This window comes from Cheilinus undulatus, linkage group 7 (assembly GCF_018320785.1).
Source record: "Cheilinus undulatus linkage group 7, ASM1832078v1, whole genome shotgun sequence".
NCBI lineage: Eukaryota > Metazoa > Chordata > Actinopteri > Labriformes > Labridae > Cheilinus > Cheilinus undulatus.
The window spans coordinates 23,340,992-23,366,715 of record NC_054871.1 but is presented as its reverse complement, the minus strand read 5'-3'; the positions used below and the strand labels follow the sequence as shown (position 1 = coordinate 23,366,715).

Sequence of the window (25,724 nt, the reverse complement as noted above, 5' to 3'; positions counted from 1 at the left end):
TAAAGAAATCCATTAATTTTTTAGCAATAAAAGATAGATAGCTTTTAATGGATTTTTTTTAAGAATATTTAGTGGTATATTTACAAGAAAACAAACTTAGACTTTCAGAGTTTAAAAAGAATTATATTTTGAGAAAAACTTGAAATTTCTCAATTTAAAAAGTCTTAAATTTTAACATTAGAGACATCCAAATTTTAAGTTTGGAAATGTAAATTTGCAGCAGTGTAAAGTCAGAATTTACACAAAACCAAACTGAAAATAGTGGTTGGATTTTTTTTACTATTTGACTTTATAATCTCAGGTTTTAGATTTTGGTTCATATACAGTTATGACTTTTAAAGTTAAAAAAATGCCTTTATTTTTCTTGTAAATTAACAACTTCTTAAACTTCCGGTTTCAAGTTTTGTTTTTTTTCTAGAGTTATATTTTTTTTCTAGAATGGCCCTAATCAGCGTCATAATAATGGATAGTTTTTAAAAAGATCTATTGTCAGAACAAGTGTATGTAAGCCTGTAATGCTAGGATTTTGTCAATGAAAACAATTCAGATTGACTCGTATTTTTTTTCAAGTGGGTCTGGGAACAATTTAAATGAATACATCTCAATTATTATGAGCTATGGCTGATCAGCTGCAACAGTAAATTGATCACTGGCACATCAGTACTTCAAAATCAGAATAAAAGATGAAAAGTATCCTGAAATTGCATTGGCAACTGGCAATTATACCTTGTATTTATTTTCTTAAAATTTAATTTTAGAGTGTTCAACTTCTTAGTTTTAACCACAGTGCTTGCAAATAGATACTTTTAGAATTTAGAACAACTACTTTTTAGCCACTTAAGTAAAAGATAAGACTTTCCATGCAGCTGCATTATGGTTTTAGGTTCTTTTTCTCATGGTTTAATATTAAAATTTTCAAATAAAGCTTAATATGTATGCGGTAATGAAATTACCTCTGGCATTTTCTTGGTTTTTTGGGGGGGTTTTTTTGTGTTTTTTTTGGGTCACATTTTTCCTTACTACCAGGACCAAACATATCTGTAAGTGTCTCATTAATATAACTGGTTAGATATTGAATATGTGTTTGGTCTTAAATTGTATGAAGAGAGTCTTCAAAAAGGTCTTAAAAGTATTTTATCTTCTGACAGATTTTCTGTATATACCCTGTTGTTTCCCTCAGATGGCAGTGTGGATGCAGAGCGGAGCATCGTAACAGACTTGGTTAGCCAGATGGACCCTCATGGGAAGAGAACTATCTTTGTCCTGACCAAAGTGGACTTGGCAGAGAAGAATTTGGCCAGCCCAAGCAGAGTAAGAGAGCTGAACCTTTGCAGAAAGCCAATATGATTAAAAAAGTTTTACTTTTTCAGTTAATACCTTCACAGGCATTTACTTGCTGCATCATGGATATCATGTTAAAAGTATTGATCTGTCTAAAAGCTCTTTTGTACTGCCATCAAAGGGCAGTGGCCCTTTGTCAATTTAAAAGCGTAATTACTAAACAGAGAAAAATATCTTTTTGTTTTAGTCAACATATGATGAGTTGATCAATTTAAAAGGTAATATAGGTCATAGTCATTGTCTTCTCTGGTTAAGTGGCATCAACGTAGCAAAACTTGTGAGCATGAACGTGAGCCGGCCTCAACTGGCATGTGAAAGTACCTACATTTTCTGGTTTATTCATACCAGTGCATGAAGTGTCAGCCCCAAAAATGAGGTTGTACACAGGAGCTCCACAAGAGGGAGCTGAGTACTTAATTTTAATCATTTTTTAAAGCTATTTAGAAGCTTGGACTCTAAGTTCACTGACTTAGAATCTAAACTGTTATTTGAATTTCTTGTTCTCCTTTAGATCCAGCAAATAGTGGAAGGGAAGCTGTTTCCCATGAAAGCGCTGGGTTATTTTGCTGTAGTGACAGGAAGAGGTAACATGTTACATTTAATTTCATATTGTTCATTAATGACTGTCATGATCTTGCCTTGCTTCACTTACTTTGATTAAATGACCAGTCAGCCTGTTATATGAAATCTGTCCTTGTTGTTTTCTCACGCCTTGTTCTGTGCTCCATTGTACAGGGAGCAGTGGTGAAAGCATAGATTCCATTAAAGACTATGAGGAGGATTTCTTCCAGAACTCCAGATTACTAAGGCAAGCAACACCTGATTGCCTAACAGTTAAGTAGCTTTCTTAACTAATTACTCTAAAGTTGACAGTTTAATGTCTCTCTTTGCAAAAAGGGACGGCATGCTTAAGGCCCACCAGGTGACCACAAAGAACTTGAGCCTGGCTGTGTCTGACTGTTTCTGGAAGATGGTTCGGGAGTCTGTTGAGCAGCAGGCAGATGTCTTCAAAGGTATGACAACACTTTTAGGACTAACCTGAATCCAGGGGAGGGTTCAGGGACTGATTCATATGCTTCTTATTTGTGCCTTTTGATAGTTTTACAGTCCAAGGCATGTTTTAATAGTGTGGAAAGACTTGGTGATATTTTATTCATTAACTGTAGAGACAGGGGATGTTAAGCCTCCTCTTTTTCTGACCTCCCTACTTCCTTCTCTAGCTCTGCTCAGCCCACCCTGCCACACTTTCTACTGTCCGGGCTTCCAACTGCAATTAGCTGAGACAATCACAAGCCCCTTGCTAACAGTACAGGAGATTTATGGCTTTGAAACTGCAGTTCCCACAGGCCCATTGTGTTGTGTATTGATCCATATCCCATCAAATCACACACAGCCGGCCTCCATCCTCCATGCTTGGCGCCGATGTGGCCCCACAAACCAGCAATTAGCCTAATCCCCACTGTGGATAGGGAGCTGTGGAAAGGGACAGCAGGCTTGGTCTGTGTGTGTGTTTGTGTGTCTCTTACTGTGTCCCTCTCTGAGTGTATATATCAGAATTAAAACTGGCTTTTGATATAGACTGTGAAATTGGCCCCATCCCCTCTCTTCCTAAGGGACCAGTTAAGACAGTGAATGTGTCCTCGCCCACTTTTTATTAAAGGATAGGCACCATTAGAGATCTGAGAGCCGCCTTTATATCATCCCAAGTTAAACAACGGAGGCCCTGTACCTGTATGGTTATTGCCTGTTGATTACAGAGAATTACTGTTTAATGGAGCTTATCATCAAAGTCAAAATAGATTTAAAAAACATTAAAATGTTAGGTTTATCCATGCATGTGAGTGAATACCTCCTAGAAGACATGCATCAAGGGAAAGTCATCATTAAACTGAAGTGGAACGGTGGAAATTTCAAATGAAGCTTTATAAAATATCAGTTGATGTTCAATTAAAGTATTTATTCTTCCTAATGAAAGTAATAGTTTAATTTTCAAATATGCAAGTTGGTGTTATCAAATAAACACTGAATCTGTCCCTTCTCCCTCAGCATCTCGCTTCAACCTGGAGACTGAATGGAAGAACAACTACCCCCGACTGAGGGAGCTGGACAGGGTGAGGAATAAATGTGCATTAAGGCTTGTGAAAGCAAGACCACATCATGAATTTACTCAAAAAAAAAGCAAATTTATTTACTATTTTATGTTTTTGCAGAATGAACTCTATGAAAAGGCCAAAAATGAAATACTGGATGAAGTCATTAGTTTGAGTCAAGTGACTCCCCAACTCTGGTGAGTTAATGATACAGTCATAATGGAGATTGTGAAGACTTGTCATTGTGTATTAATTTACATACTATTACCAGAACAGATGTTTTTAATTTTAGTTAACATTTTAACCAAAAGAGACTCAAGGGCCAGATTAGATCTTGTGTTTGTTTTTTGTATGCACAATGCCTACGTTTCAAATTCTTGTGTTGTAAATATGAGGGTTCCTGCAGATCCTTGAAAAATCTTAAAAACTCTTCAATTGGACTGTTAAAATGTAAGACCATTAACAGTCTTATTTATACTTTTGAGAGGTCTTACATTTTTAGATGGCACTTTGACATAGATATGTCTGCATCCAATCTTTTTCTCAAATTTTGGAGTGTATCATTTAAAAGATAGCATGTATCAAAAATCTTTCTGTGCAGCATTAACAAGATTATCCCCTTATTTTGGTGAAATCTATAGTTTATACTATTTTATGTTTGGCTTAAGATAGGAGGACCCCAAAACCCCCTATTATTTTTATATTACTCACTAAATTTCCTGTACTCTGGTCCAGTTCTGTCATATATGGACCTTCCCACTAAAAGTATGCACAGCTCAGCCCTCACTCTGTTGTTGAGTCAAAGTTATGATTAATTGTATATCCCAAAGTTTTTTAACTTTGAGTCTGGCGTTGTCATAAGATGAGACACCTGTTATTCAAAGTTGAATAATCTTTGAGCCGTAAATCGTAGGCACTTGTTTTTTTGTTTTTTTGTTTTTTTTTCTCTGAAAGCGCTCTGTTGTTCCAATCCAGTGGTGCCATTGTCACACCTTTGTAGCTGTCACAGAACATTGTGTAGCAAGCCTGGAACTTGGCTGACTTTCCAGGGTCTTTAAAGATTAAATCCACACCCGAAACTCCTGATATTAGACGTCTTTTTATCCATTTATCATACACTTTTGAATCATTCCTGCAGTTTGCTGGTTTGCCCACCAAATGCATTGCGACTGGACTGTGACAACTAATGGCAGGCTGTCCCATCGTCATATCATGTTTTGCTGAAGAGCACATTTACACAGACTTATAAACTGAAGGAGGGAGCCTAAATGCCTTATAATAGATAGAAATAAACACAGAGAGGCTGTGTTTTGCCCCTCAAAGTCACTGCACTTTCAGTGTAGAATATTTGTCCTAATTGCGTTGAACAGTATGAAGGCTGAACATTTTAGAATTTAGAGATTTTCTCTCACATTGGCACTGAAACCAGATCAGAGTTTGTTCAACAGGTCACATTTTCTGCCTGTAAAAACATAAGCTAAATATGTCATTTGCTAGCATATAATTGATAGGACACAATAGTTAAAATTGGTAACTGATGTCTGTTCATGCCACATAATTTGGCTGATTCCAGATGTTTGTAAACAGGGCTGTTATGATGTTACACCGATGCATCTGTGCATCCTTACCCAAATTTTCCACCTGGTTTAAAGTCAGTATATCTACATATTTACTTGCACCTTCAACCATGATATGAGATTTATGCAACTTTTAGAGTATATTGTCAGCCTGTCTCTCTGTGTATTTATCTGTGCATGAGTGCATAGTTCTGTCTCTCCCCCATGAGGAAAACCTAGCTAAATGAGATGTATGCATCGTTTTGTGGTCGTCCCAAGTGTGCGTGCCGTCAGTTCTGCAAGATCAATACTCTGATGAATGGCCCATGGACGGGAACAGGGGTGGCCCTGTTAACCAGCCAGCAGCCAGCACTATTGAAGATAGTTCTTATTGACAGTGAGGAATGCTAGCCTGAACAAAAGGGGAGGCTAATGAAATATGAGCGTGTGTTTATGATTAATGAGAGAAGCTGAACATTGGCCTTATCTAACAGGGATTTGGGGACGGTTTTGTTTCATTGCCACACTTCTATTGATGGATTTGGTGGGAGTGTGGAGGCTGGTTGCTGCTAACAGGCTTGGATAGAAGCTATATGGGAATGTGCAGTCCAAGTGCAAATGCAGTCAGGCATTTGAAAGCAACTCAAGGATTTTCATTTCATTTTCTAAACTGTCCAACACCTGAGATCAGCTTTGTTATAAACATACTTTGTTGTAGGAGCCGTCTTAGACCAAATCTTATAATAATCTTAAATAATAATTCTTATAATAATAAAAATAACAGAAAGAAACACAGAGAACTTAAACAGGTAGAGTTGTAAATGTAAAAGGACTATCTTCTGTAGTTGCTGGAAGTTGACATAACTTTTGTTTTACCCTCCTAGGGAGTCAATCTTACAGAAGAAACTCTGGGAACGTGTTTCCACACATGTAATTGAGAACATTTACCTTCCTGCTGCTCAAACAATGGACTCTGGTACCTTCAACACTACAGTGGACATCAAGCTCAAGCAGTGGACTGACAAGCAGCTTCCACATAAAGCACTGGAGGTAATGCAGACTCTTTATGCATCTATTTTTTAATGAGAGATGTTAAAATATCAACTCAGATCAAACTTTGCTCAAATCAATCATTCAGAGTTTGTGGTAAATTGAGAAGGTTGCCATAACTGAATGATTTTAATTCATGTTCTAAGTGTTCATTCAGAGACTTTCTAAATGAAAGTTAATTCCAGCAGTGGTGTTATGGTAATACAAGCCTTTATACTTTGCCTGCATTTAGGTTGCCTGGGAGACACTGCAGGAGGAGTTTGCCCGCTTCATGGCTGAATACAAAGGCAAAGACCAGGACGACATTTTTGACAAGCTGAAGGAGGCCGTGAAGGACGAGAGTATCAAGAGGCACAAGTGGAACGAAAGGGCCATGGACAGCCTGGTAAACACACAGTAAATCCAGTCACCCAGGGTGCAAGCATGCAGACAGCACACACATTATCTCATAGGGCAATGCCACAGAAAAATACCATTTGGTGAGCAGTAAAGAAAATGTTCTTGATGGCATTGATGCAAATACACATTGTTGCTATCTTTACACACATCTTAAATCTAAACTTACAATGGTTGCTTTAATATTCAGCTCAGCAAATGGCATATATTTTCTTGTCCTGTATTTGTATATCAGAGGGTGATCCAGCACAATGCTCTGGAAGACCGATCCATCACAGACAAGCCCCAGTGGGATGCAGCCATCCAGTTCATGGAGGAAACCCTGCAGTCACGTCTCAAAGACAGTATGTTTACCATGTTAGCCTCTTACAGTGTCTCATACCCTTTACTACAACTACACCCCAGTCCTACCATGGGATAATCTGCCTGTCAAAATGTTTCAAAGCTTGTTGTAGATATGCCAGTCAGTGCTTAAGATACAGTGTATAACAACAATGTCATGGTTTGCAAACATCTAGTAGATGTCCTAAACATAGAGCAGGCATCAGTTAGGAAAATGGTTGGCTGCCTTTTTTGTGAGCTTTACTGTCTAGCTAATATTTTCCCCATAGAATTCAAAGTTGGTGTGAAACTTTAGCAGCCAATATGTATATTTACACAGTCACCTATATTTGGGGAAGATCATTTAAGCAATTTACTGAACAGGAAGAATGAGGTTTAAAGAGGTCAAAGCATATGCTTCACAGTCTTTCTGTATTTCTTCATACCTGTCATCCTGGTTTGCTTTCACTCTTCTTGTAGCTGAGTCAGTAATCAGGGATATGGTTGGTCCAGACTGGAAGCAGAGGTGGTTCGGCTGGAAGAATCGCACACCAGAGCAGGTCAGATTTTGAGGGGTTATTCCTTACCTTTTCTTTATAAGTGTGTGGTATTTTTTTTAGCACTAAAGAGCTTTTAAAGTTAGCTAAATGTAAAACACTTTCTAGAAACTTCATGAGCAATTACCATTATTAGTGCTGATTCCCTTTACAGTACTTTGATCACACATTAGATAAAATAAACAACTGTTTAGCACCAATCTGCCATATGGCCAGCACTCACAGTCTCAACTTACCTTTTCAGCACATCCGCAATGAGACAAAAAATGAGCTGGAGCGTTTGTTGAAGCTGCACGATGATCACACAGCCTATTTGGCCAATGACGAGGTCACCACAGTCAGGAAGAATCTGGAGGGACGAGGAGTTGAAGTCGACCCTGTGCTGGTGAGAACAAAGTAGTTGTGTCTCAGTATCTGAACAAGAGATGAAAAATGTTACTGATAATATCAGTAGCAACTGTTCAATGTTTCTATAGTTTCTCAAATTCAAATGAAACCAGTTTGAATAGCTGGGGTCTTTTGCTGATTTAAGCACGAACTGCAAGTTTTTCCTCAATGAAATGTGCAACAGCTTTGTAAAGTACAGGCTTTATAAACCCTCTTTGATCATGTCCACCCTCTATAATATGCTGACTCACAAACATCCTTACTGTTCTAGATCAAGGACACGTGGCATCAGCTGTATCGCCGTCACTTCCTGCAGAATGCGCTGTCTCACTGTAACCTCTGCAAGAGAGGTTTCTATTACTACCAGAGACACTTTGTTGACTCTGAGGTAACAAAGGAAGATTTGAAATCCTAAATGTATTTCTTTCACCTTGTTGTCAGCTATATAAGTGAATAAAAAGGCAAAGGCTTAGCTGTACCTGCATACTTTTTCCAGTTGGAGTGCAATGACGTAGTCCTGTTCTGGAGGATCCAGAGGATGCTGGTCATCACAGCCAACACTCTCCGACAGCAGCTCACCAACACTGAAGGTCAGTCACTGATAGAATTTCACGTTGTCCAAATGATGTGAAATACTCAACTTTGACTGTCAGCTTTTTATGTTACCTTTAACCATTTAATATGGTACATTATGCTCAAATGCATTTATTGTGAGGTAACTCCTCTCAACCTATTTAAATGATGGAAATATACCCTGATCACACTTTCAATAGGAACAATAGAAGGAAAAATGTGATGCATTGTTGTTAAATTGAATATTGATTGTTACGCTTTGTGTTTGTGTGTTTCTCCATTTGTCCTCTCAGTGCGTCGGTTGGAGAAAAATGTGAAGGAGGTACTGGAAGACTTCGGGGAGGACCAGGAGAAGAAGAGCCAGCTCATCACTGGTCGGCGAGTTCAGCTGGCTGAGGATCTCAGTAAGTCACTCAAAGAGTCAATCACAGAAAAATTATCGCTGTTTATGTGTAAAATAAGAAGACTAGTGTTTACCTAAAGGCCTGATGGCAGAAAAGAAAGGAGCTTTTTTCTATCAGTTCTTGTTGGGACCAAATTTTTTTGTACACTGACTTTCAGTACTCAGCTTATATATGTTGTATTTTAGTAAATGACTCTTCCTCATAGGACAGCTGGAAGTAGTCAGTAGGTGGCAGTAGTGCTTAAGAAAATAGCACTGACTAGTTGTCAATATCAGAATTTCTACAGTAAAGCATTGATGTGATTGAATAATGTAGGTGTCAACTGCCAGTTATGTTCTTCTTATGATCTTCCTTAACAAGAAAATGGAAACTTACTTCCCCCAGACAGTCGTCCATAGTGAACGACGTTGCTGCCATATTTCCAGCTGAGCTGTTGCAGATGTTACATCAGCCTTACTTGGTGTTTGTTGCAAATGTATCAATTTGGTTTATCATTTTAGAGTCCTCACCTGCAATTAATGGATGCTTGTATACTCTTGTGCTTTTGTCTATTTGTACTTGCACATTTACATCATAGATCCAAAATCCTAACATACAGGTATTTGTCTTATTTTGATTTGGTATGGTTAGTTGTCGCAGTGGCAATGTGCATTTTTGCAATGTCTTCATCACTGGTTAGTTTCTGAAGAGTTTGGTTAGGGCTGGGCAGTAGATTTTTGCTAATTTTTTGACCTGTCTGCTCTCTGTAGTACCTGTTAACAGAAGGACAGTGAGGGCCAGGCTGGCTCCAGCTTTGATCACACTCAGCAAAACTAAACCTGCTTGTAAAGAGAAGTCTGGCTTTCTCACATCACAAACATAATGATAGATCCTGTAAACACAATGTAAAATTATCACGAGTAATGATAATTTTATCATGTTGTAAGCCCATTACCCAATATCATAAGCATGTATGAGTTTTAAGTGTCTTAATCAAGAGTGTCATTAAGTGGATTGAGTTAACTGAGAACAAAATGCACACATCTGTCTGAAAAAATATTAGCCAACATTTTGTCTCACTGACAGGTTTTAAGTTTTTGTTAACTGGATGGAGAGTAGAGAAGTAACAATATCAAAATTTCATATCATGATAATCATGCCCTAATATATTACACTTATCAGTATTATCATGATATTTTTAGAATTTGCAGAAAATCTAAAGTAAAGATTCATCATTTCATGTCATTACATCAAGTTTGATTTTAACACTATAAATCAAATTGAGAGCACAGGAACTATGCACTTTTGTTTATAAAAAAAAACCAAAAACATTTAAAGTACATAGAAACCTTACCAAATGTGCGTTGACAAAGGTACTTGGTTAACAAGGTTGTCATAATTTTTGATACTGTTTTGATACCACATTCCTAAAAAACATATTATCTATTATTTTTAATATTTTAAAGGACAGAAAAGTGCCAAAGTTATTAAAGAAAAACAGATGTACAAGTCACGTTTTGAATACAAAGCTCCTAAGAAATCTGAATCTTCCTCAGTACCGTTTGTATCAATTCTTACCTGTGAAAAGGAAAACTGTAAAATAACTGTAATAATCTGTTTTCAAAAGAAGTGGTCTTAGACAACTAGATTCAGTTTTTTTCATATTTCTGACAAAGCTAGCACAATTTTTGACCTTGTAGCTGCATTTATTCAGGTTTTTTGAGGAGAACAAAAATTTTATTTACTTGATGTAACATGTTAACACACCATGACATTTTAGTTTTCTCTCAGGAAATCATTTCTCTTACAGTCTTTGAACGCATCATGAATACAACTGTTGGTTTGGTGGTTAAGTGAGCTTATTGATGTCTATTCTGACAATTTCAACAGGGATTTCATCATTGAATAAATATTTTTAATTAATGGGAGCTGCTTCAAAGTTTGGGATCACTTTTCATGGACTTTTTTGAGCAGGGGACCAGCTAAAACCGTTCCTAAAGCCATGATTTTTTTTTTTTTTTTTTACGTCAACCTGACAGTCATAGGTAGGCTACAGCATTTTAGTGTTTGATTCATAATACTGATGTGTTTGGAGTATAAATTGATTAGCCAACAACTGAAGTGCTCCTTAGGCCAAGCCTGCTTGTCGGATTATGGGTCTGTCCTCTGAAATCCGACAGACAGGCACGGTAAACGGTGCAGGCAAGAGCATAGCAGACACACATGCCTCCTCCTTCCTGGTGTGTTTTACATCTTCAGTTGACTGTTTTTTGCCCATTCCCCTCAGTAAAGGAACCTATGTAGCATGCTGTCTGGATATTAGTTACTGTGAAGCACAGTTATCGCTAACAGTTATCATGATAATTATAGTATGAATGGTATAACCATGTGGGAGTTTTATCACGGTAATCATTAATACAGGTAATTGTTTCATCCCTAATTGAGAGTATCATAATTTCAGGGGAAATTCCTAAAGCTTTAATTAGATTGTTCGTTAGCTGCGTTTTTGATTCTGAGTGTGAAGGCTAAACGTGAAGTTGCACCCTAAACTGTAAAAATCTCCTGAATTCAGATTTTGCCTACTTTAATAGAGAGAACCAAATCAATGGATGTCACTTGGGTTTCAAACATTTAGCCCATGATATTTTTACACTTTATTAACTCATTTTCAGTTTCACACAGTCTCCACTGTCCTGCCTTTATTTTGAGACGATGGGGGTTTCATGTTACATTGCATACAGTTGAAGGATACAAGAAAATAGGTGGCTGGTCTGTCTGTGTGTGTTTTGTTTGGTTGACCAAGGCGCACATTTATCACCCTGAAACAACACACACACCTTGATGTTTTTGCTCTGTTGCACACAGATGTCTATCTAGTCAATGTACAAACAGGATATTAACTGTACAGCATTTGGCTATACAAACATCTATGGTAGTGAACTTTCACGGTCACATAATTTCAGGAAGCATACGACAGATACGGGAACAGTTAACTCAGGTGGAAAGATACATAAAGATGACACACAATGCGCTCACTCTTTGCTACAGGGAACGTTCATTCTACTTTTTTTGCGTTCATTTTTTTTTCTGTGATACGAGCAAAGGGGAGAGAAGAGCATATACACGCTCCCACAGACACACACTTGAAGTACTTTCTCTGTTCCAGACACTTCCAGGAATGCCCAGACCTGCCTGGCCTTGCAAATCCTATGAGGCAAGTCGATCCCAAACTTTCCCAAACAGGCATGACATCCCCACTTCCACCGCCACAGACTCCTCTCTTTGATTAATGTGGGAATGTGGTTTGAATCTATCATGGGATCTACAGGGTAGAAAAACACCTGTGCATGTACCCCAAACACTCAAATCTCATGTGGGTCAGGAACTTGTAAACTTTCTTGTCCCGTAAATCTCTAAAATGTAGTGACTTTGTATTTTAAAAAGTATGATTACAGTAATTAAAACTACAATTTAGGTGCTTCATTTCTAAAGCTGCTCAGAAAGTGGATGAAATTCCCACCGCAACATATTCGGTTTACAAAGTCCCTTATGATGTAGGCTCTGGATTTACATCAGCAGAAATGTTCAAGACTCAGGGAATGAGTGTCCAACTGTTTTTGTTAGCGTGCAGTGGTTTGATGTTTTTAATCTAACCTTTATTTAACCATGGGTATTCTTATTGAGATACAAAAATTCTGGCCAAGACAGCAGCAGCGGAAGTCCCCCACGTATAACCAAAAAAAGACCAACAAAAATAAAGACACATCAGTTAACAAATTAGCAGTAAACCTGTGCACATACTAACCAAATGATCCTTATTTCTATTTTAAAGCTTGTACTGTCTAGCTATAGCTAAAGCTAGAATTGGCACAGAAATAAAAAGTGCTGGCCATGAAAAACATTTTTCCTGATCTGTGTCTGGATGGAGGTGTATTTCATGCTAGTTTTTGTCTCTTTCTGCTCCATCATCTTCAACAGATTTAAGAAAATAACCAAACACCCCCCATTTTTTTGTAACTCACGATATTAAAGTATGAAGCAAAGATCACTCTCAGCATGCATGTATCATTAGAACTAATTTTATGCTGAAGTCAGACTTTTCATTCCCTCCTACCTAGAAAATGTATGTTTCAAAGTTTAAGCTTTGTCAGGCTGTCAGTTTGAGTTGGTGGGTGAGTGGACGATCTGGGTCATTAGTTTTCTGACACTTTCCACAGGCCTTTCAGGGTAATGTAGACTAGACCCCTATGTGTGTGGGCGTGGGTATGTGGGTCCATCAGTCTAGACTGAACTGTGATGGCTGGTTGATGGGCAGACTCAGTAATACGCCTCAGAGCACAAAGTGAGGGAGCTTCTGAAGGTTCAAAAGTCTTTTGAACCAAAAATTTCACACCATAAAGTTAGATCTGCATGCAGCTTCACTTGTGGTGCTTGGGTCTTGTTGCAGGTTAACGCTTCAAGTGATCATGTTTGCATTGGCATATCTTATTAATGCTAAATGATGCCGCAGCAAAAGCTGTACAGACCCTGATTTAGGATCGTCCAATTTTTTGCTACTTTGGAGTATAGCATTATAATATCTCTAATTTCTATCATTGATATTGTCCAATAGTACTGAAACTTTTAAATAAACAAAAGTCACATTTTATAGCAAGGTGGTAAGATACTAAAATTTTTCATATGCTTGGCATAACGTGACAATTTAATTCTCTTACCGATGGCCAGAGGAAGTGATACTGTCTGAATTGGAATAAAAGTGGCAATGTTTCAGCACTGAAATGAAGCAAACATATTCATAATGTAGCAGTGTGTAGGAGTTGGTTGCATTATTAGTAATTACAAAAACAAAATCTCAGTTTTATCTTGCAAGGTCAGGATATCATTGAATTTTAACATAACATGTATCAGATTTTAAAGTTTTAGTTTGTAAGAGCCTAACTGATTAATGGTATTGAGGGGAGGACTGTCAAGCTGTTTTTAGGTTCTGAAGTTCAACCTATTTGTTAATGCCACTTTTTTCACCCATTTCAGCACTAATTCTGCCCATTTTTGCTTGAACTTGTTTTTGTTGTTTTTGCCAATTTTTGCTACTTTAACCCTTTTTTACTACTGAAGCCACCCATTTCTTGTCAATTTATACCAGTTTTTGCCACTGTAAAACAATTTATACTACTGCCTTCATCATTTTCTGCCATTTTTTCCCCTTTTTGCCTTTTTTAACCCATATTTGCCACTTTAAACCTATTTTTGCTATGTTTTAACCGTTTCACCATTTTCTTCCCAACTTCCCCGCCTTTTATGCCTTTTTACCAATATTTTTGCTTTTAACCCATTTTTGCATCTTTGTAACCACTTTCACCTTTCTGCCCATTGTTGACATTTTTTAATCTATATTTGCCTCTTTTAACCTATTTTTGCCACTCTTTAACTGCTTTTCAGCACTTATTTATGCCCCTTTTGCCACTTTAACCCATTTTGCCAATTTAGACAAAATTTAATTTTTTAATTACTTGATTATTTTTTACTTAAATTTGTTTTAATTCCTTCTACTTTATTCTCTGGTATCCTGCCCATCCATACTGTTATCATTACAAATGACAAAGTGATTCTGTTTCAATAAGAGGTTTACATTTTGAAAATGCTATATTGTCCAGTGGCATAAGCAGATAAATAAAATTCCTTTTTTTTGCTTTGATAAAAGCGGCTGTTATTCAGGTTAGATATGAAATATCGTTATCACAGATTTTGCTGAACTCCACGGGGCCCCCCATTTGGCAAGGCCTTGACTGCAATACAGCCATTTTATAGGACAAATTAAACTCTTAGTCACTTTGTTTAACCCTCGCTCCCTTGTAATTTTTAGCTCCATCTGTCTTTGTTTGTCCAGAAAACAGACATGCAGAAAGATGTTAATAAAATAATCATTTTTCAACTTTTTTTTTACTTTCACCGCTTCAAATCTCTTCAACAACTTCAACCCTGACCACTAAAAAAAAAAAAAAAAAAAAAAAAAAAATTCAATGTTACACCCTTTTTATGCCAGTTATTGTACACCATGCCTATGACTTGGATTCCGTGAGATAGCGTCCATGCTAAACAGATGAGTCTATTAGAGCGTAAAACACGCCAGTTTTACCATCCTTTTCTCGAGCTTCCACCTCTACCAAATCATATGCGAGTGAATGTATTTGTTCATGTTAGGTTTATTTTATGTACAGGCATAAAAAATCATATATCATATGGATATATGTAGGATATGAATCACGAACGCGCACATTTCCACCTCTAACCAAAATGTGACCACAAATATGCCAATCACGCGCAGATATAAATTTACTGCATATTTGAGATATGATATATTCTTACCTATTGATCGAAAGGACCCGTGCATCCTCACGCATGTCCATCCACTTGCAATGAAATGAGGGCAAAGTTGAAATTGTCCAAATGTCCCCCTTAGTCCTAGGCTGCAGAACTCAGAGGTAACATTTTCGACAGTAAACACTCCACTTACGGCATGTCCGGTTGTAAACATAGATGCAGATTCCCACCTGAGCACACACGTACTTTTCCTTACACATGTAGCCCACTTTCAGACTTCCATATCTAGTGGCATGAATCGGTTCATTTAATTCTGATGATGTTTAGTGGGTGAAATAGCACTCCAAACAGTCTGAGTCCATGGAAGGAAAACCATGTGTGCGTTGTCAAAGGGGTGATCCCTGGTGATCGAGTAACTGCAAAGAAACAGTTGCTATAAGTTGTGTTGGTGCCATAGACACACAGTCAAAAAACGTGTTTTTAATGGAAGTCTGTTGGTCCAATTTCGGACAAACAAGGATGGATGGAGCTATTTGGCATCAATCGAGTTCTATGGGTAACACGTTTTTTTTTCTTCCTTTTTTTTTTTTTTTTTTAAATATAAAAAAATGTACTTGGCCAAATTTTATGCCTTGATCGATAAAAATATGACGATCAACTTTAAAAAAAAAAGATGATAAAAAATGATGAATGTCCTCAAAACGGACATAGTAGGATCCGAGGGTTAACAGAAATGCATTTCAGGGATCAGACTTTAAACTAGTAGCATCTCAGCATATGGAGTGTCTGTATTTTCCTCTCTCAACAGCTATTAATTTGTTTTAGATTAAAGCATGGATTTTCTGGCCAAGCAGGGCTCTACAGTTAGGTTGATTTTGTCTGTTTATGTTGCAGTCCTGACCTGACCCCAACTTAATACCACAGGCTGCTTGATCCAGCTAGCTCTCTTCACACATCTCTCCATCTCTTTGGAAGTCCGTGACACTTTTTGCCACCTTTGTTAAATTCTATCGAGCTGACCCTGGTCCTTTCTCTCTTAACCCTCCCTTAACAGAAGGGTAGAGAGAAGGATTGAGACTCAGAGAGGAGAGCCCACCTTTACCTGACAGTCTGAACTCCTGGAAAAGGAGGGAAAAGAGGGAGAGAAAGGAGGCGGGTGAAAGGATAAACACACTTAACAAAGGCAGAAATGTGCACCCAGAGGGCAGTTAGATGTAAAGCTGTTTGCTCCTACCTGCAGGCATGCTCAGCACTGCTCAGGTTACAAATACCGGTCAGGTGTGTGTGTCAGTGAATAAGTGTGTGACCGTTAATGAGTAGCACAATGTACATGGAAAAGAGGTGTGTGTGTTTGTCAGCGTGTGCCAGACCAGCTGTATGGCACAGTGCCGTCTCTTGAGCAAAGCCCAGGCCTAATGTTCAATCACAGGCCTCCAAGGAGACCACTGGGATGACGCTTGGCTGCTTCATTGCCCCTCATAGAAATTGTGTTTTGTGTGTATGTGTGTGTTGTGATGGAAAAAAATACCACAGTGTTTGATTTGAAAAGGTGCCTCACACCAGAGTGTTTCCAGAATTACTACTCTATTATGAAGTGTTGGATGTCATATTTAATATTGTGAGCTTCCAGACACTTCAGGCTTTTGAACATAAATCATGCTGGCACCATTTTACTAAAAGGTTTGTGTCAGCACATTGTGACATATTCAATGTGGTACATTTATAACATTAAGAGAAGAAGCAGTTGGCAGGATTATATGGTGATATTAACTTTCAGTGCTCATTTTACCATTCAAGTTTCCCCTTTATTACACTGATTTATACGCATTTTATTCACTGCAATAAACAAAAGTCAAAGTGAACGTCAGAAACTTTGAATGTGCGTTAGTTCTGGCCACCCCAGTGAACAAAATTATAAATCTTTTATTCAAACACTGCTTATAACAACTTTATACTTACACTTTAACTCATGAAGAAAGAAAACATTTTCCTTTTGTTAAATTTTATTTATATATTTTATTTATTATTTAAATTGTGAACCAAGTGTTGTGTGATTAAATGGAAATAAAATTTTTGGCCATATCACCCAGTGCACAGTGATGTCAAGCTACTGTTTTAAAACAATCAGGATATGGAGCCTTACTCCTGTCCTTTGCCCAGTAGGCATGCACAGTGGTAGAATTGATTTATTGATGGGAACATGTCCACATCTGCCATGATAGACGAGGAAATGCCCCCTTTCATCTACGTCCTGTGGATCTTCTTCCCATTGATCTCTCAAACGAGTTAGCAAGCAGCTAACTGGTCATAAGTTAAATGTCCCATGCACTGCTTTCATATTCTGTGCTTCACTTTTTTGTACAAACGGGATGAACGCCATACTTCTAGCCAACAGTTACATATGAAGGCAGACAAAAATGCAACTCCTGCAACATCTGTATACATTCTGCAATTTCCAGGTCAAAGTTCAGGACAGTAGTACATTGGTGAATGTGTGTATTCTCTTATTGCTATCCCGTTTCCTGACATTTACTTTATAAAATAAAGACACTTGTGACCTGAAAGGTTCCTTATCCTCAAGACCCTTAATATAAAGTATTATTAGTGTTTGGGCTATGTTTTTGGACACAAAATTGAACCAGTTAGTTGAACTTCTTGCTGGTTTCTGGTAGAGTTGTACCAGTTAACTGGCTGATGGCTGTATTTGGATGTTTCCAGCCTGTTTAACACATAATATAGTATGTGAGAGTGGCATGCACCGAGGGGAGCAGAGCATCAAGTCATTTGGTCGTTCATGTAACTTGGTGCAGCTTATATGTTTTTAAAAATAAACTAAAAGTCAGGTTATAGTTCTTTATAGAAAGAAAATCATTGTGCAAAACTGGTTTTGGTAGGTCAGTCCATTCAACATCAAAAATCAGAACCGCCCCAAAGAAATGGTGATCAGATCAGTACATCACAAGTTTTTGGTACAGAACTGTCAGGGCTGTTTTTAGTGAACACCTGGCTCTTAAATGACGTTTAACAAGTTTACCATCTTTGTAGGCGTGTTGCCAACAATTAATGAAATAATGTGCTTTAATGATCTCGGATATCTGCTTTTTGTAAAGGCTGTTTGAGGTTTAAGGAATTAAAAGTGTCCACAGAAGGTGTTCTCAAGAATAGTGATAATGTGTGAAGTGTTTGCATGTTTGCACACGTAGTCACTTTCTCCTTTTCCTTTCTCTTGTGTGGAAGCAGAGCACAATAAAGCTCTAGTTGTCCGGGCTTGCAGACCGGAATGCCCTCTCAGCCTCACGCTCACTTCATTTCCTTTCATCTCCCCCTCCTCCTGCCCTGATCAGCTTCCTCCAGAGTGATTAGTGTGGAGGAGTGCTGCTCCGTAGAGGATGACGTATCGTCTTAAGGTGTTGTGTGCACATGTGGCTACGTTCAGAGGGAAGAGAGCTAGGAGAGAGATAGTTGATCAGGTCACAGCTGTGACTCCTGCACCAAACATGCAGCTGGTTCATGTTTTCTCTGGGACTTTATTAGATGAGAAGGTGTTAGGTGTTTTATCTTTTGTTGAAAGTTTTTAAATTGAGGCCATAACAAGGGCTGGGCAATATATTGAATCTTTAAGATATGTTTATATATCTTCCAGAAAGATATAGCATAAGACTATGTTGTTTATATCCATATAGTTAGTTTAATGTTTGAAATTGCCTAATAAATAAAGGTTGTTTTCTAAGGATGCACAGATGCATCTGTTTAACCTTGAAATCATTCAGTATCAGCCCTTTAAACAAACATCAGCCATCGGAAAATAATGAGGGCATGAACCAGTGTCAGTAGCAGATGTTCATAGTTGTTTCATATCCATTTAATGCTAGGACAAGAGATTTATTATTTTGCAGAGGTTGGACAAGCTCTGATCTGTTTTCATGGCCAAACTTAAGAGGAAATGGCATCTAGGAATCTTACACTTAAAGAAATATTGAAAAGAACATTGCAATTGGCCTTTAGTTAACATGTCATTTTATGCCCAATCGTAACCAAAACCCCTGCTTTTTAAAAAATTGTTGCTTTGTTACACATGTTCATGTCTGCCCTTGAGAACTCCTCACTTAAATTTAAAAACTTATTTGTCTTAAAAAAGTGAAAAATTAGATTATGCATCACTGCACTCATTTCTGTTGTTATGAATAGGGTTTGTATCCCTCATATTCAAACTCATACTGTTAATGTTCCCCGTAATTCAGTATTTTACTCAAAGGTTATGTTTTTAAGCTACTATTTTCTTTGTGGAAAAAAACTTATTTCCAAACACAAAGAGTAAGCTACAACTGAAGAACCTTTATATTGATCTTAGGTGGAACATTTCACATGCCACAATTTGGCCAATAAAACCTACAACACTCATTCCTCTTAACCCCATAGAATGCTGGGTAAAACTGATCAAAAACCGCCTATCCAGGAATACTCAAATTAAAATAAATGCTGTGTTTGACCCATTTGGAGTACAAGCACAAACTTTCACCTTCTTTTTAGAAAGGTAAAACTCATGTTTCTGCTCAAACTGTCAAACTCACTGAAGCTGGGAAATGTATAAGAAAAAAAATCTGATATGGATTTGTATTGTGGAACAGAGATCTGTAAATATCTGAAGCTGGGCTGTATTAGCTGGAAAACTCAACTGGACCAAAGCATGAAGCCTTAGCTAGGTCAGGTTTAGACAGAACAACAATAGAACAGAAAATTAGGATTTTACATCTGATTTTTTTTTTTTTTCAAAGATCAGGCATTTTCACACTAGAGACTCAAGAAAGGATTGAGGTTGGCAGATGTCTTTAGTTGAACGACATTATTACAGCTAATACATAGGACTATTGAGAACAACACTGGACAATTTGAAGTTACACAAAACCAGTCCATGGATCCTTATGGATGTAATCCTGTTTTTGGACTAAAAATTTGACTGGATTTACATTGTGATGACTCTTTCTGATGCAGCAGGACTGTTTTGATGGAATATTCTGATCAGGAGAGTACAGGAGAGGATCTACTGGTGAGCTTTTTCAGTGGTATTATTGTTTCTTTGTAGCCTGACCAATGTATTAATTGTGGTGGTTTTATCCTGGAATGGTTAACAGCAGAACCTTTGGAATCAGAGCTTTTTTGTTAATTGTGACATGTGGTATGCTTGTGAACAGTCATTTGTAAAGAACTGGATAGTTAATAAAAGATATGCCAGCCCTCGGATTTATAGAGAGAGGCTTCAAACCTGTCTGTACACTCTCAGGTCTGTCATAGTCCGTCACCAGAATATAATACTAGGATGCTTTGCATGTGCAAATATTGCAGCCAGCATGTCGGTTGTTCTTGTCTGCAGATTTGTCAGATATGTATGTGGCTCAGTGTTTGCCCCTTTGGCTGACATTGTCTTTGCTCTTTCAGGTGACCATAACATTGCTGCTTTGGGTGACTGACTGATCACAATTTAGGCCTATTTATTATTTAACCCTCACTGGATATAAACCAGTGCTATTTAATATAGCACATCCCACTGACCTTCGGCTGTAGTTTCCCAATAACTGAAAAATATACAAAGATAAATTGACCATTGAGATAAACTTTAACACAAGAAAAACAAAATGTCTGCATGAAAAACATAATCTGCACACAGATGCTCCCCAAGTATAGAAATATTGACCCAATTTTTTACAAATGTGAATCAATTCTTGTTTTTACAGATATTATTCAGCATACAACTTTTTTTTGTTTTTAAAGTATGTTATCAGTATGAAGTCTGACAAAGAGTTACCTTCTCAGTGGACCTGCAGAGAAGAAAAAGATTTCTCATCAGGTGATAAGAGTATGAAGAGGCTGAAAAGTCGAGGAATTAAGAAGATTATTTATCATCAACTGGGATCTTAACAACATGCGGGAGTCACACTTGTCGTTGAAATATTTGGTTGTTTTCTTAAATTATAATGATAATAATAATAATAATAATAATAATAATAATAATAATAAAAGTCAGTACACATTTCCATTCCCATGCATTTAGGCAGAAGGTAGACCCAGAGCATCTTCAGGGTAGCAAAGGAAAAAGAAAAACTCATTTGAACATGTGGCATGAAAGCAGATTTTCTGTCCAGATCTCTCATATTATTGCTTATATACAAGAGGACATGTTATTGATAGATGGGAAAAAATCCTCATTGCTGAATTCCTGTCTGTTCCCCAAACTTACACACAAGTAAAAGGAGACTTGAACAACATTTACAACTGCATCACCAAAATCAGGACCTCTCATCTCTGGCTCACTGCACTGTAAACAAAAAACAGTTGAGGAACACAGAGTTTTCATCTGAACATCACTGTTTGACATTACTACCTGATCTTGTTTGTGGGATGTCAACACACATCATTTTTGTAAAGTAAGGTTTTCCCTCACCGTATTACAACAGAATCCAGTGTGTGCACAACCTCTACTCACTGTGGACTCTGTCTCTTTAAAAGTCTCTTCTTCAGGGGTCAAAAATGCTACCTTTTCACAGGAAAAAGTCAAAACAGAGACACAAATACGCAGTTTAAAATGCATCCACATCATTGTAGACATGGCCTGAGTCTGCTCTTTGGGAACGTGGGGGTGGTTTGTGCAGAGGGATAGTGGGCAGACTGTCTGCTCTTGGCACATTGGGGACTGCTGCTCTTGCTTGTACTCTTACTTCAGCATGACCTTTGTGAATTTGAATTACTTCTGTTTTTGTTTTGTTTTTCCATCTCAAGTTTTGTTTGCTCCCCGTGAAACATTGTCTATTGTCCTCATCTCTCCTTCTCGGCTGTCTTTCTTTTTACCCCCTCTTATCTTACTTTTTTATGCAACAGTTCCTTACACTTTCTGAACAACATGGAGATGTAACATAGGTTTTATTTTTTCCAAAGGAAGAAAAAAACTTAAGGCTGCAGCTGCAGAATGATGCATTTTCTCCCTAGGAGCAACAAGTACGCAAACAGTAGATTTACAGTTGTCATAACACAGGCACAGTGAAGCTTCCCATACTGCATTTTATCTTATCTTGACCTTAATAATGTGTGAGGGGGACTTCCGTCTATTGTAATTTTTCATGTCTTTTACCACATCTTGTGATATCTTTCTTTGCTCTGTGTCCACTGGTGCAGAAAAGTGTGTGGATGGAAATATTTAGGTAATAAGATTTAATACAGAATCCTTATTCTGATACAAAACTGTGTCATGCTTTTTGTTCTACTGATTTAGAAGTGTGGTCACCCAGGTCATATTTGCTATTTTAATGTGTCCTACATAAATTTTTAGCTAATCTATCCTTAACTACAAAGTGCAAGTCGATTCTCTTTCAGTTACACTAGTTTCACTCTCCACTTATGCTTTGCCATTTAAGATCTTTCTTCACTATACTATTATTTTTTTCTCTCCAAGATATAAGATAGATCTCTTTTTTTTTGTTAAACTTATGATCTCCACAGTCATCTGGGGGTGCTCCTGTGATTAGCCTTGTAAGGAGGCTACTTCACCCTATTTCTTTGTGAATTTGATTGTTTGATTCTCAAAACATGTATGAGTCTTACCAGGAAAAGCACTGTGACTCTCAAAAATTTCGAGCATTTCCAGTGTTTCTAAGTATGTGGGTCTTTTTACACCAATTCCTAGTGCATGCTTTTTGGTTTCTGTGAGTAAGACTGAAACTGAATATTGGTCTTGACTCTGAAAATGCTGCCCTGTCTCTTAACGGAGCAGCAGATAGGAACTCTGATTGGTGAGCCTACTGTTTTTTGTTTTTTTGTCTGTATATGAGCTTCTCTTAGCATGCATTCACTCTGATTGGTGAACCTACTGTTTTTTGTTTTTTTTTGTCTGTATATGAGCTTCTCTTAGCATGCATTGACTCAGATCATGTCTATACTGTTTCAATTCAGGCCTCTTGATACTGAACTGGACATGTACTGAACAAATACATGCTGAGCAAAGCTCATACACATACTCCAGGAAAACGGCAACGCAAACCACACTGTCCTGTCAGCCATAAAACTACAGCAAATGACATATTCAGCCTGAATATTCCCAGCCAACAGTCTCCTGTTTAAGAACGATTTGTTTCCCAGTGAAATACAACAGTGGACAAAGACAAGGACAAGACAAAAATATTGCAATGACATACAGTCATGTGCATAAGTTTTAGGCATGTTGTGTGGTAGAGATTCATCACAGGCCTGTTGTGCCACAACCCAGGTGTGGAGAGGGGGTAGAGTTCAAGTTCAGCACATTTCGACACATTTGTGTCACTCGAAAGCAAAGATCAAGCTTGACGGCATGCCTTTTCACCCCTGGCGATATGAATGCCCGGTGACTGCTGGTGGCTTACGGGCCCTCTGGACATACTACCAGACAGTAGCCTAGGCCGTGCTTACTCCCCACATCCAACATTTACTCTGCAAAGTGTGGACTTTGTTTTTTAAACAGATTATTTTTCCATACCCCTGGTAATATGCAAAGACTAGAGCAGCATGGCCAGGGTTGTGTTGATCCTCCTTCCCACCCAAAGATGCCCTGAGGCAGCTAATTCACCTAACCTGCACCTTACTCCAGCCTCAGTTTCTGACCCAAACATGTCAATTGCTGGCAGTTGTGAGTGTACAAATGTGATTCATTCATTCATTTAATATAGGCCATTATTTTTATGTTAAAAAGAAAAAAAACAATGTTTGCCTTTGTACATGAACTGTTGATGCTGCAGTGTAGACAATGTTTACAAGGGAAGTTTTCATGTTCCCAATTGCACATTGTTCCCAATGTGTTGCATTTTCGTCAATTACCATACTGAATCATGCCTTCAAAATTAAGGTACGTAACAAACCAAAATTTCTTCGTACCATAACACCCCTAATAGTTCCTTTTGAGAAAAGATAAAATAGTAGTTAAACTGCCACATGCTGTAAACTCATACTTAAGGGTCCTTGTGTTTAAATGTCCTAATGGCTTTAAGGTTATTGAAAACTTTTGCACCTTTCATTGTCAGTTGTTAGCCATGTTTATTAACTGTAGTAAACAGCATTTAAACTTACATTAAATGCCCTGCTAATTTTCAGTTGATCACGCTGATCATAACTGTCCTTATTTGACACAAACTTGGAAAGAAATCCAGCAGACTGATGAAATGAGAATAAGAGCTGTATGTTTTAGTTAACAGTCAACCTTGATGCAATAATAGAGGTGGTGATAAAGAAGTAAAACTATGATGGAGAATGTGAAGCTATCTTTCAGTCTCCACAGGGAGAGAGAGACAGAGAAAGTGTGGGAAAATGGGAAAGAGAGGGGGGGTGTTTGATGGAGGGGGGACTCCACCAAGGCTTCTGTTCACATGTTTCCAGCACAGTGTGGCCACCAGGGACCCATTCCCACTGATCTGCCTGTCACTCACATACATGCATGCACGCACAAAGATGTGACATCAGATGCTGCTTGGGGTGAGGTAATAGGAAAACCATATGATCCTTCTATGCTGTAAAAATGCAAACTTTAGGTTGAAATTTCTCATATTGGGAGCATGAAGCCACAGAAGGTTGGTCTGCAACTCATCTTGATGTATTGTCTTCTTAGCACGAGACATATTCTGAATAGTAGAAACTATGAAATACACTTCTTTAAGCCTTATTATGTTGACGCAGAGCCTTATTCTGATTCAATTTTTCTAGGTTACGGAGGAGAAGATAAAGTTTTGTTGTGAGAAACAAAAATAAACCCCTGGAAGCAAGATAAAGATAAAGATAACTAGGGCTGCAAGCAGCCCTGAAGGACCCTGGTGCATGTCAGGGTGTGTGGGTCTACTTGGGTGTTAGCAGTCCATGCAGTGTGCTGCAGCAAGGCAGGAAAATAATGTAGATCCTCCTTGGACTCTCGATAAAATCAGAATAGTGAGCACATTTCACTTCGTCATAATGCCACCAACTGTTGATCTCATATACAAAGGAAGAGACTGACACATAAAGGTGATCATTGCAGGACATTTTAAGCAAATCAGATGTTTAATTTAGGCCAACTTCACATCAAATGGTGAGATATCAAAATGCATTCAATAGGTAGTCAGACATGCTTTAATAAGACACGTCAGTGTTGCGGACAAATGTAAAAGCATTTCTCTCAAAATCTGAGCGTGATAGGTTCAGCTCAGTAAATAAATAAATAACCCAATTGTGCCACTTCCTGTTGCCAGTGGGGGGCTCGACACCAAAACAATAAAATTAACCTTTGAATGTGTGGGGAGGCAGACCTTAATCATAAATGTGAAATTAGAAAGAAATCAGATGTGTCATACAAGGTGGTTAAAACTCACAAGTATCCTTCAGATGTGGCACTAGTGATGCAGCCCAAAAAAACAAAATTTGGCCTTTAACTGTTTGTGGTGCATTAACTGGATTATCCCAATTAACCTTTTTTTTTCATCAAGGCCTCATACATACAGTGCTTAAAAATTTTATTAGACCACCCTAACCCTAACCAAAGTAAGGTTTATGCCACAGCTGCCCTAAATTAACAGCACTGGTAATTACCAAAATCATTTTTTTATTTTTCTGCAATGGTTAATACACCAATATGTAGAAGCTCTTTAACCCAAATGATATTTTTAATGCTAAAATAGAATTATTATTGTTATCCATGAATTTACAATTTTACTGATTTACAAAACCTGAAAAAATAGTAAAGTACGTTATTATTTCTTGATTAAT

At 37.8% G+C, this 25,724-nt stretch overlaps 1 protein-coding gene across 4 annotated transcripts in view; it reads left to right on the top strand.

Annotated features, from left to right (window-relative positions):
* The window catches only part of opa1 (OPA1 mitochondrial dynamin like GTPase), a 48,596-nt gene that overhangs the window by 11,908 nt on the left and 10,964 nt on the right, over positions 1-25,724 (top strand). For all 4 annotated transcript variants that reach the window (XM_041791344.1, XM_041791342.1, XM_041791343.1 and 1 more), the window contains 14 exons: positions 1,181-1,311; positions 1,853-1,925; positions 2,077-2,149; positions 2,239-2,354; positions 3,388-3,452; positions 3,552-3,628; positions 5,872-6,037; positions 6,270-6,422; positions 6,669-6,777; positions 7,235-7,314; positions 7,556-7,696; positions 7,970-8,086; positions 8,195-8,288; positions 8,565-8,675. In XM_041791344.1, the coding sequence (XP_041647278.1) occupies positions 1,181-1,311; positions 1,853-1,925; positions 2,077-2,149; positions 2,239-2,354; positions 3,388-3,452; positions 3,552-3,628; positions 5,872-6,037; positions 6,270-6,422; positions 6,669-6,777; positions 7,235-7,314; positions 7,556-7,696; positions 7,970-8,086; positions 8,195-8,288; positions 8,565-8,675 (1,506 nt within the window). The remainder of the gene's footprint in view (positions 1-1,180; positions 1,312-1,852; positions 1,926-2,076; positions 2,150-2,238; positions 2,355-3,387; positions 3,453-3,551; positions 3,629-5,871; positions 6,038-6,269; positions 6,423-6,668; positions 6,778-7,234; positions 7,315-7,555; positions 7,697-7,969; positions 8,087-8,194; positions 8,289-8,564; positions 8,676-25,724) is intronic.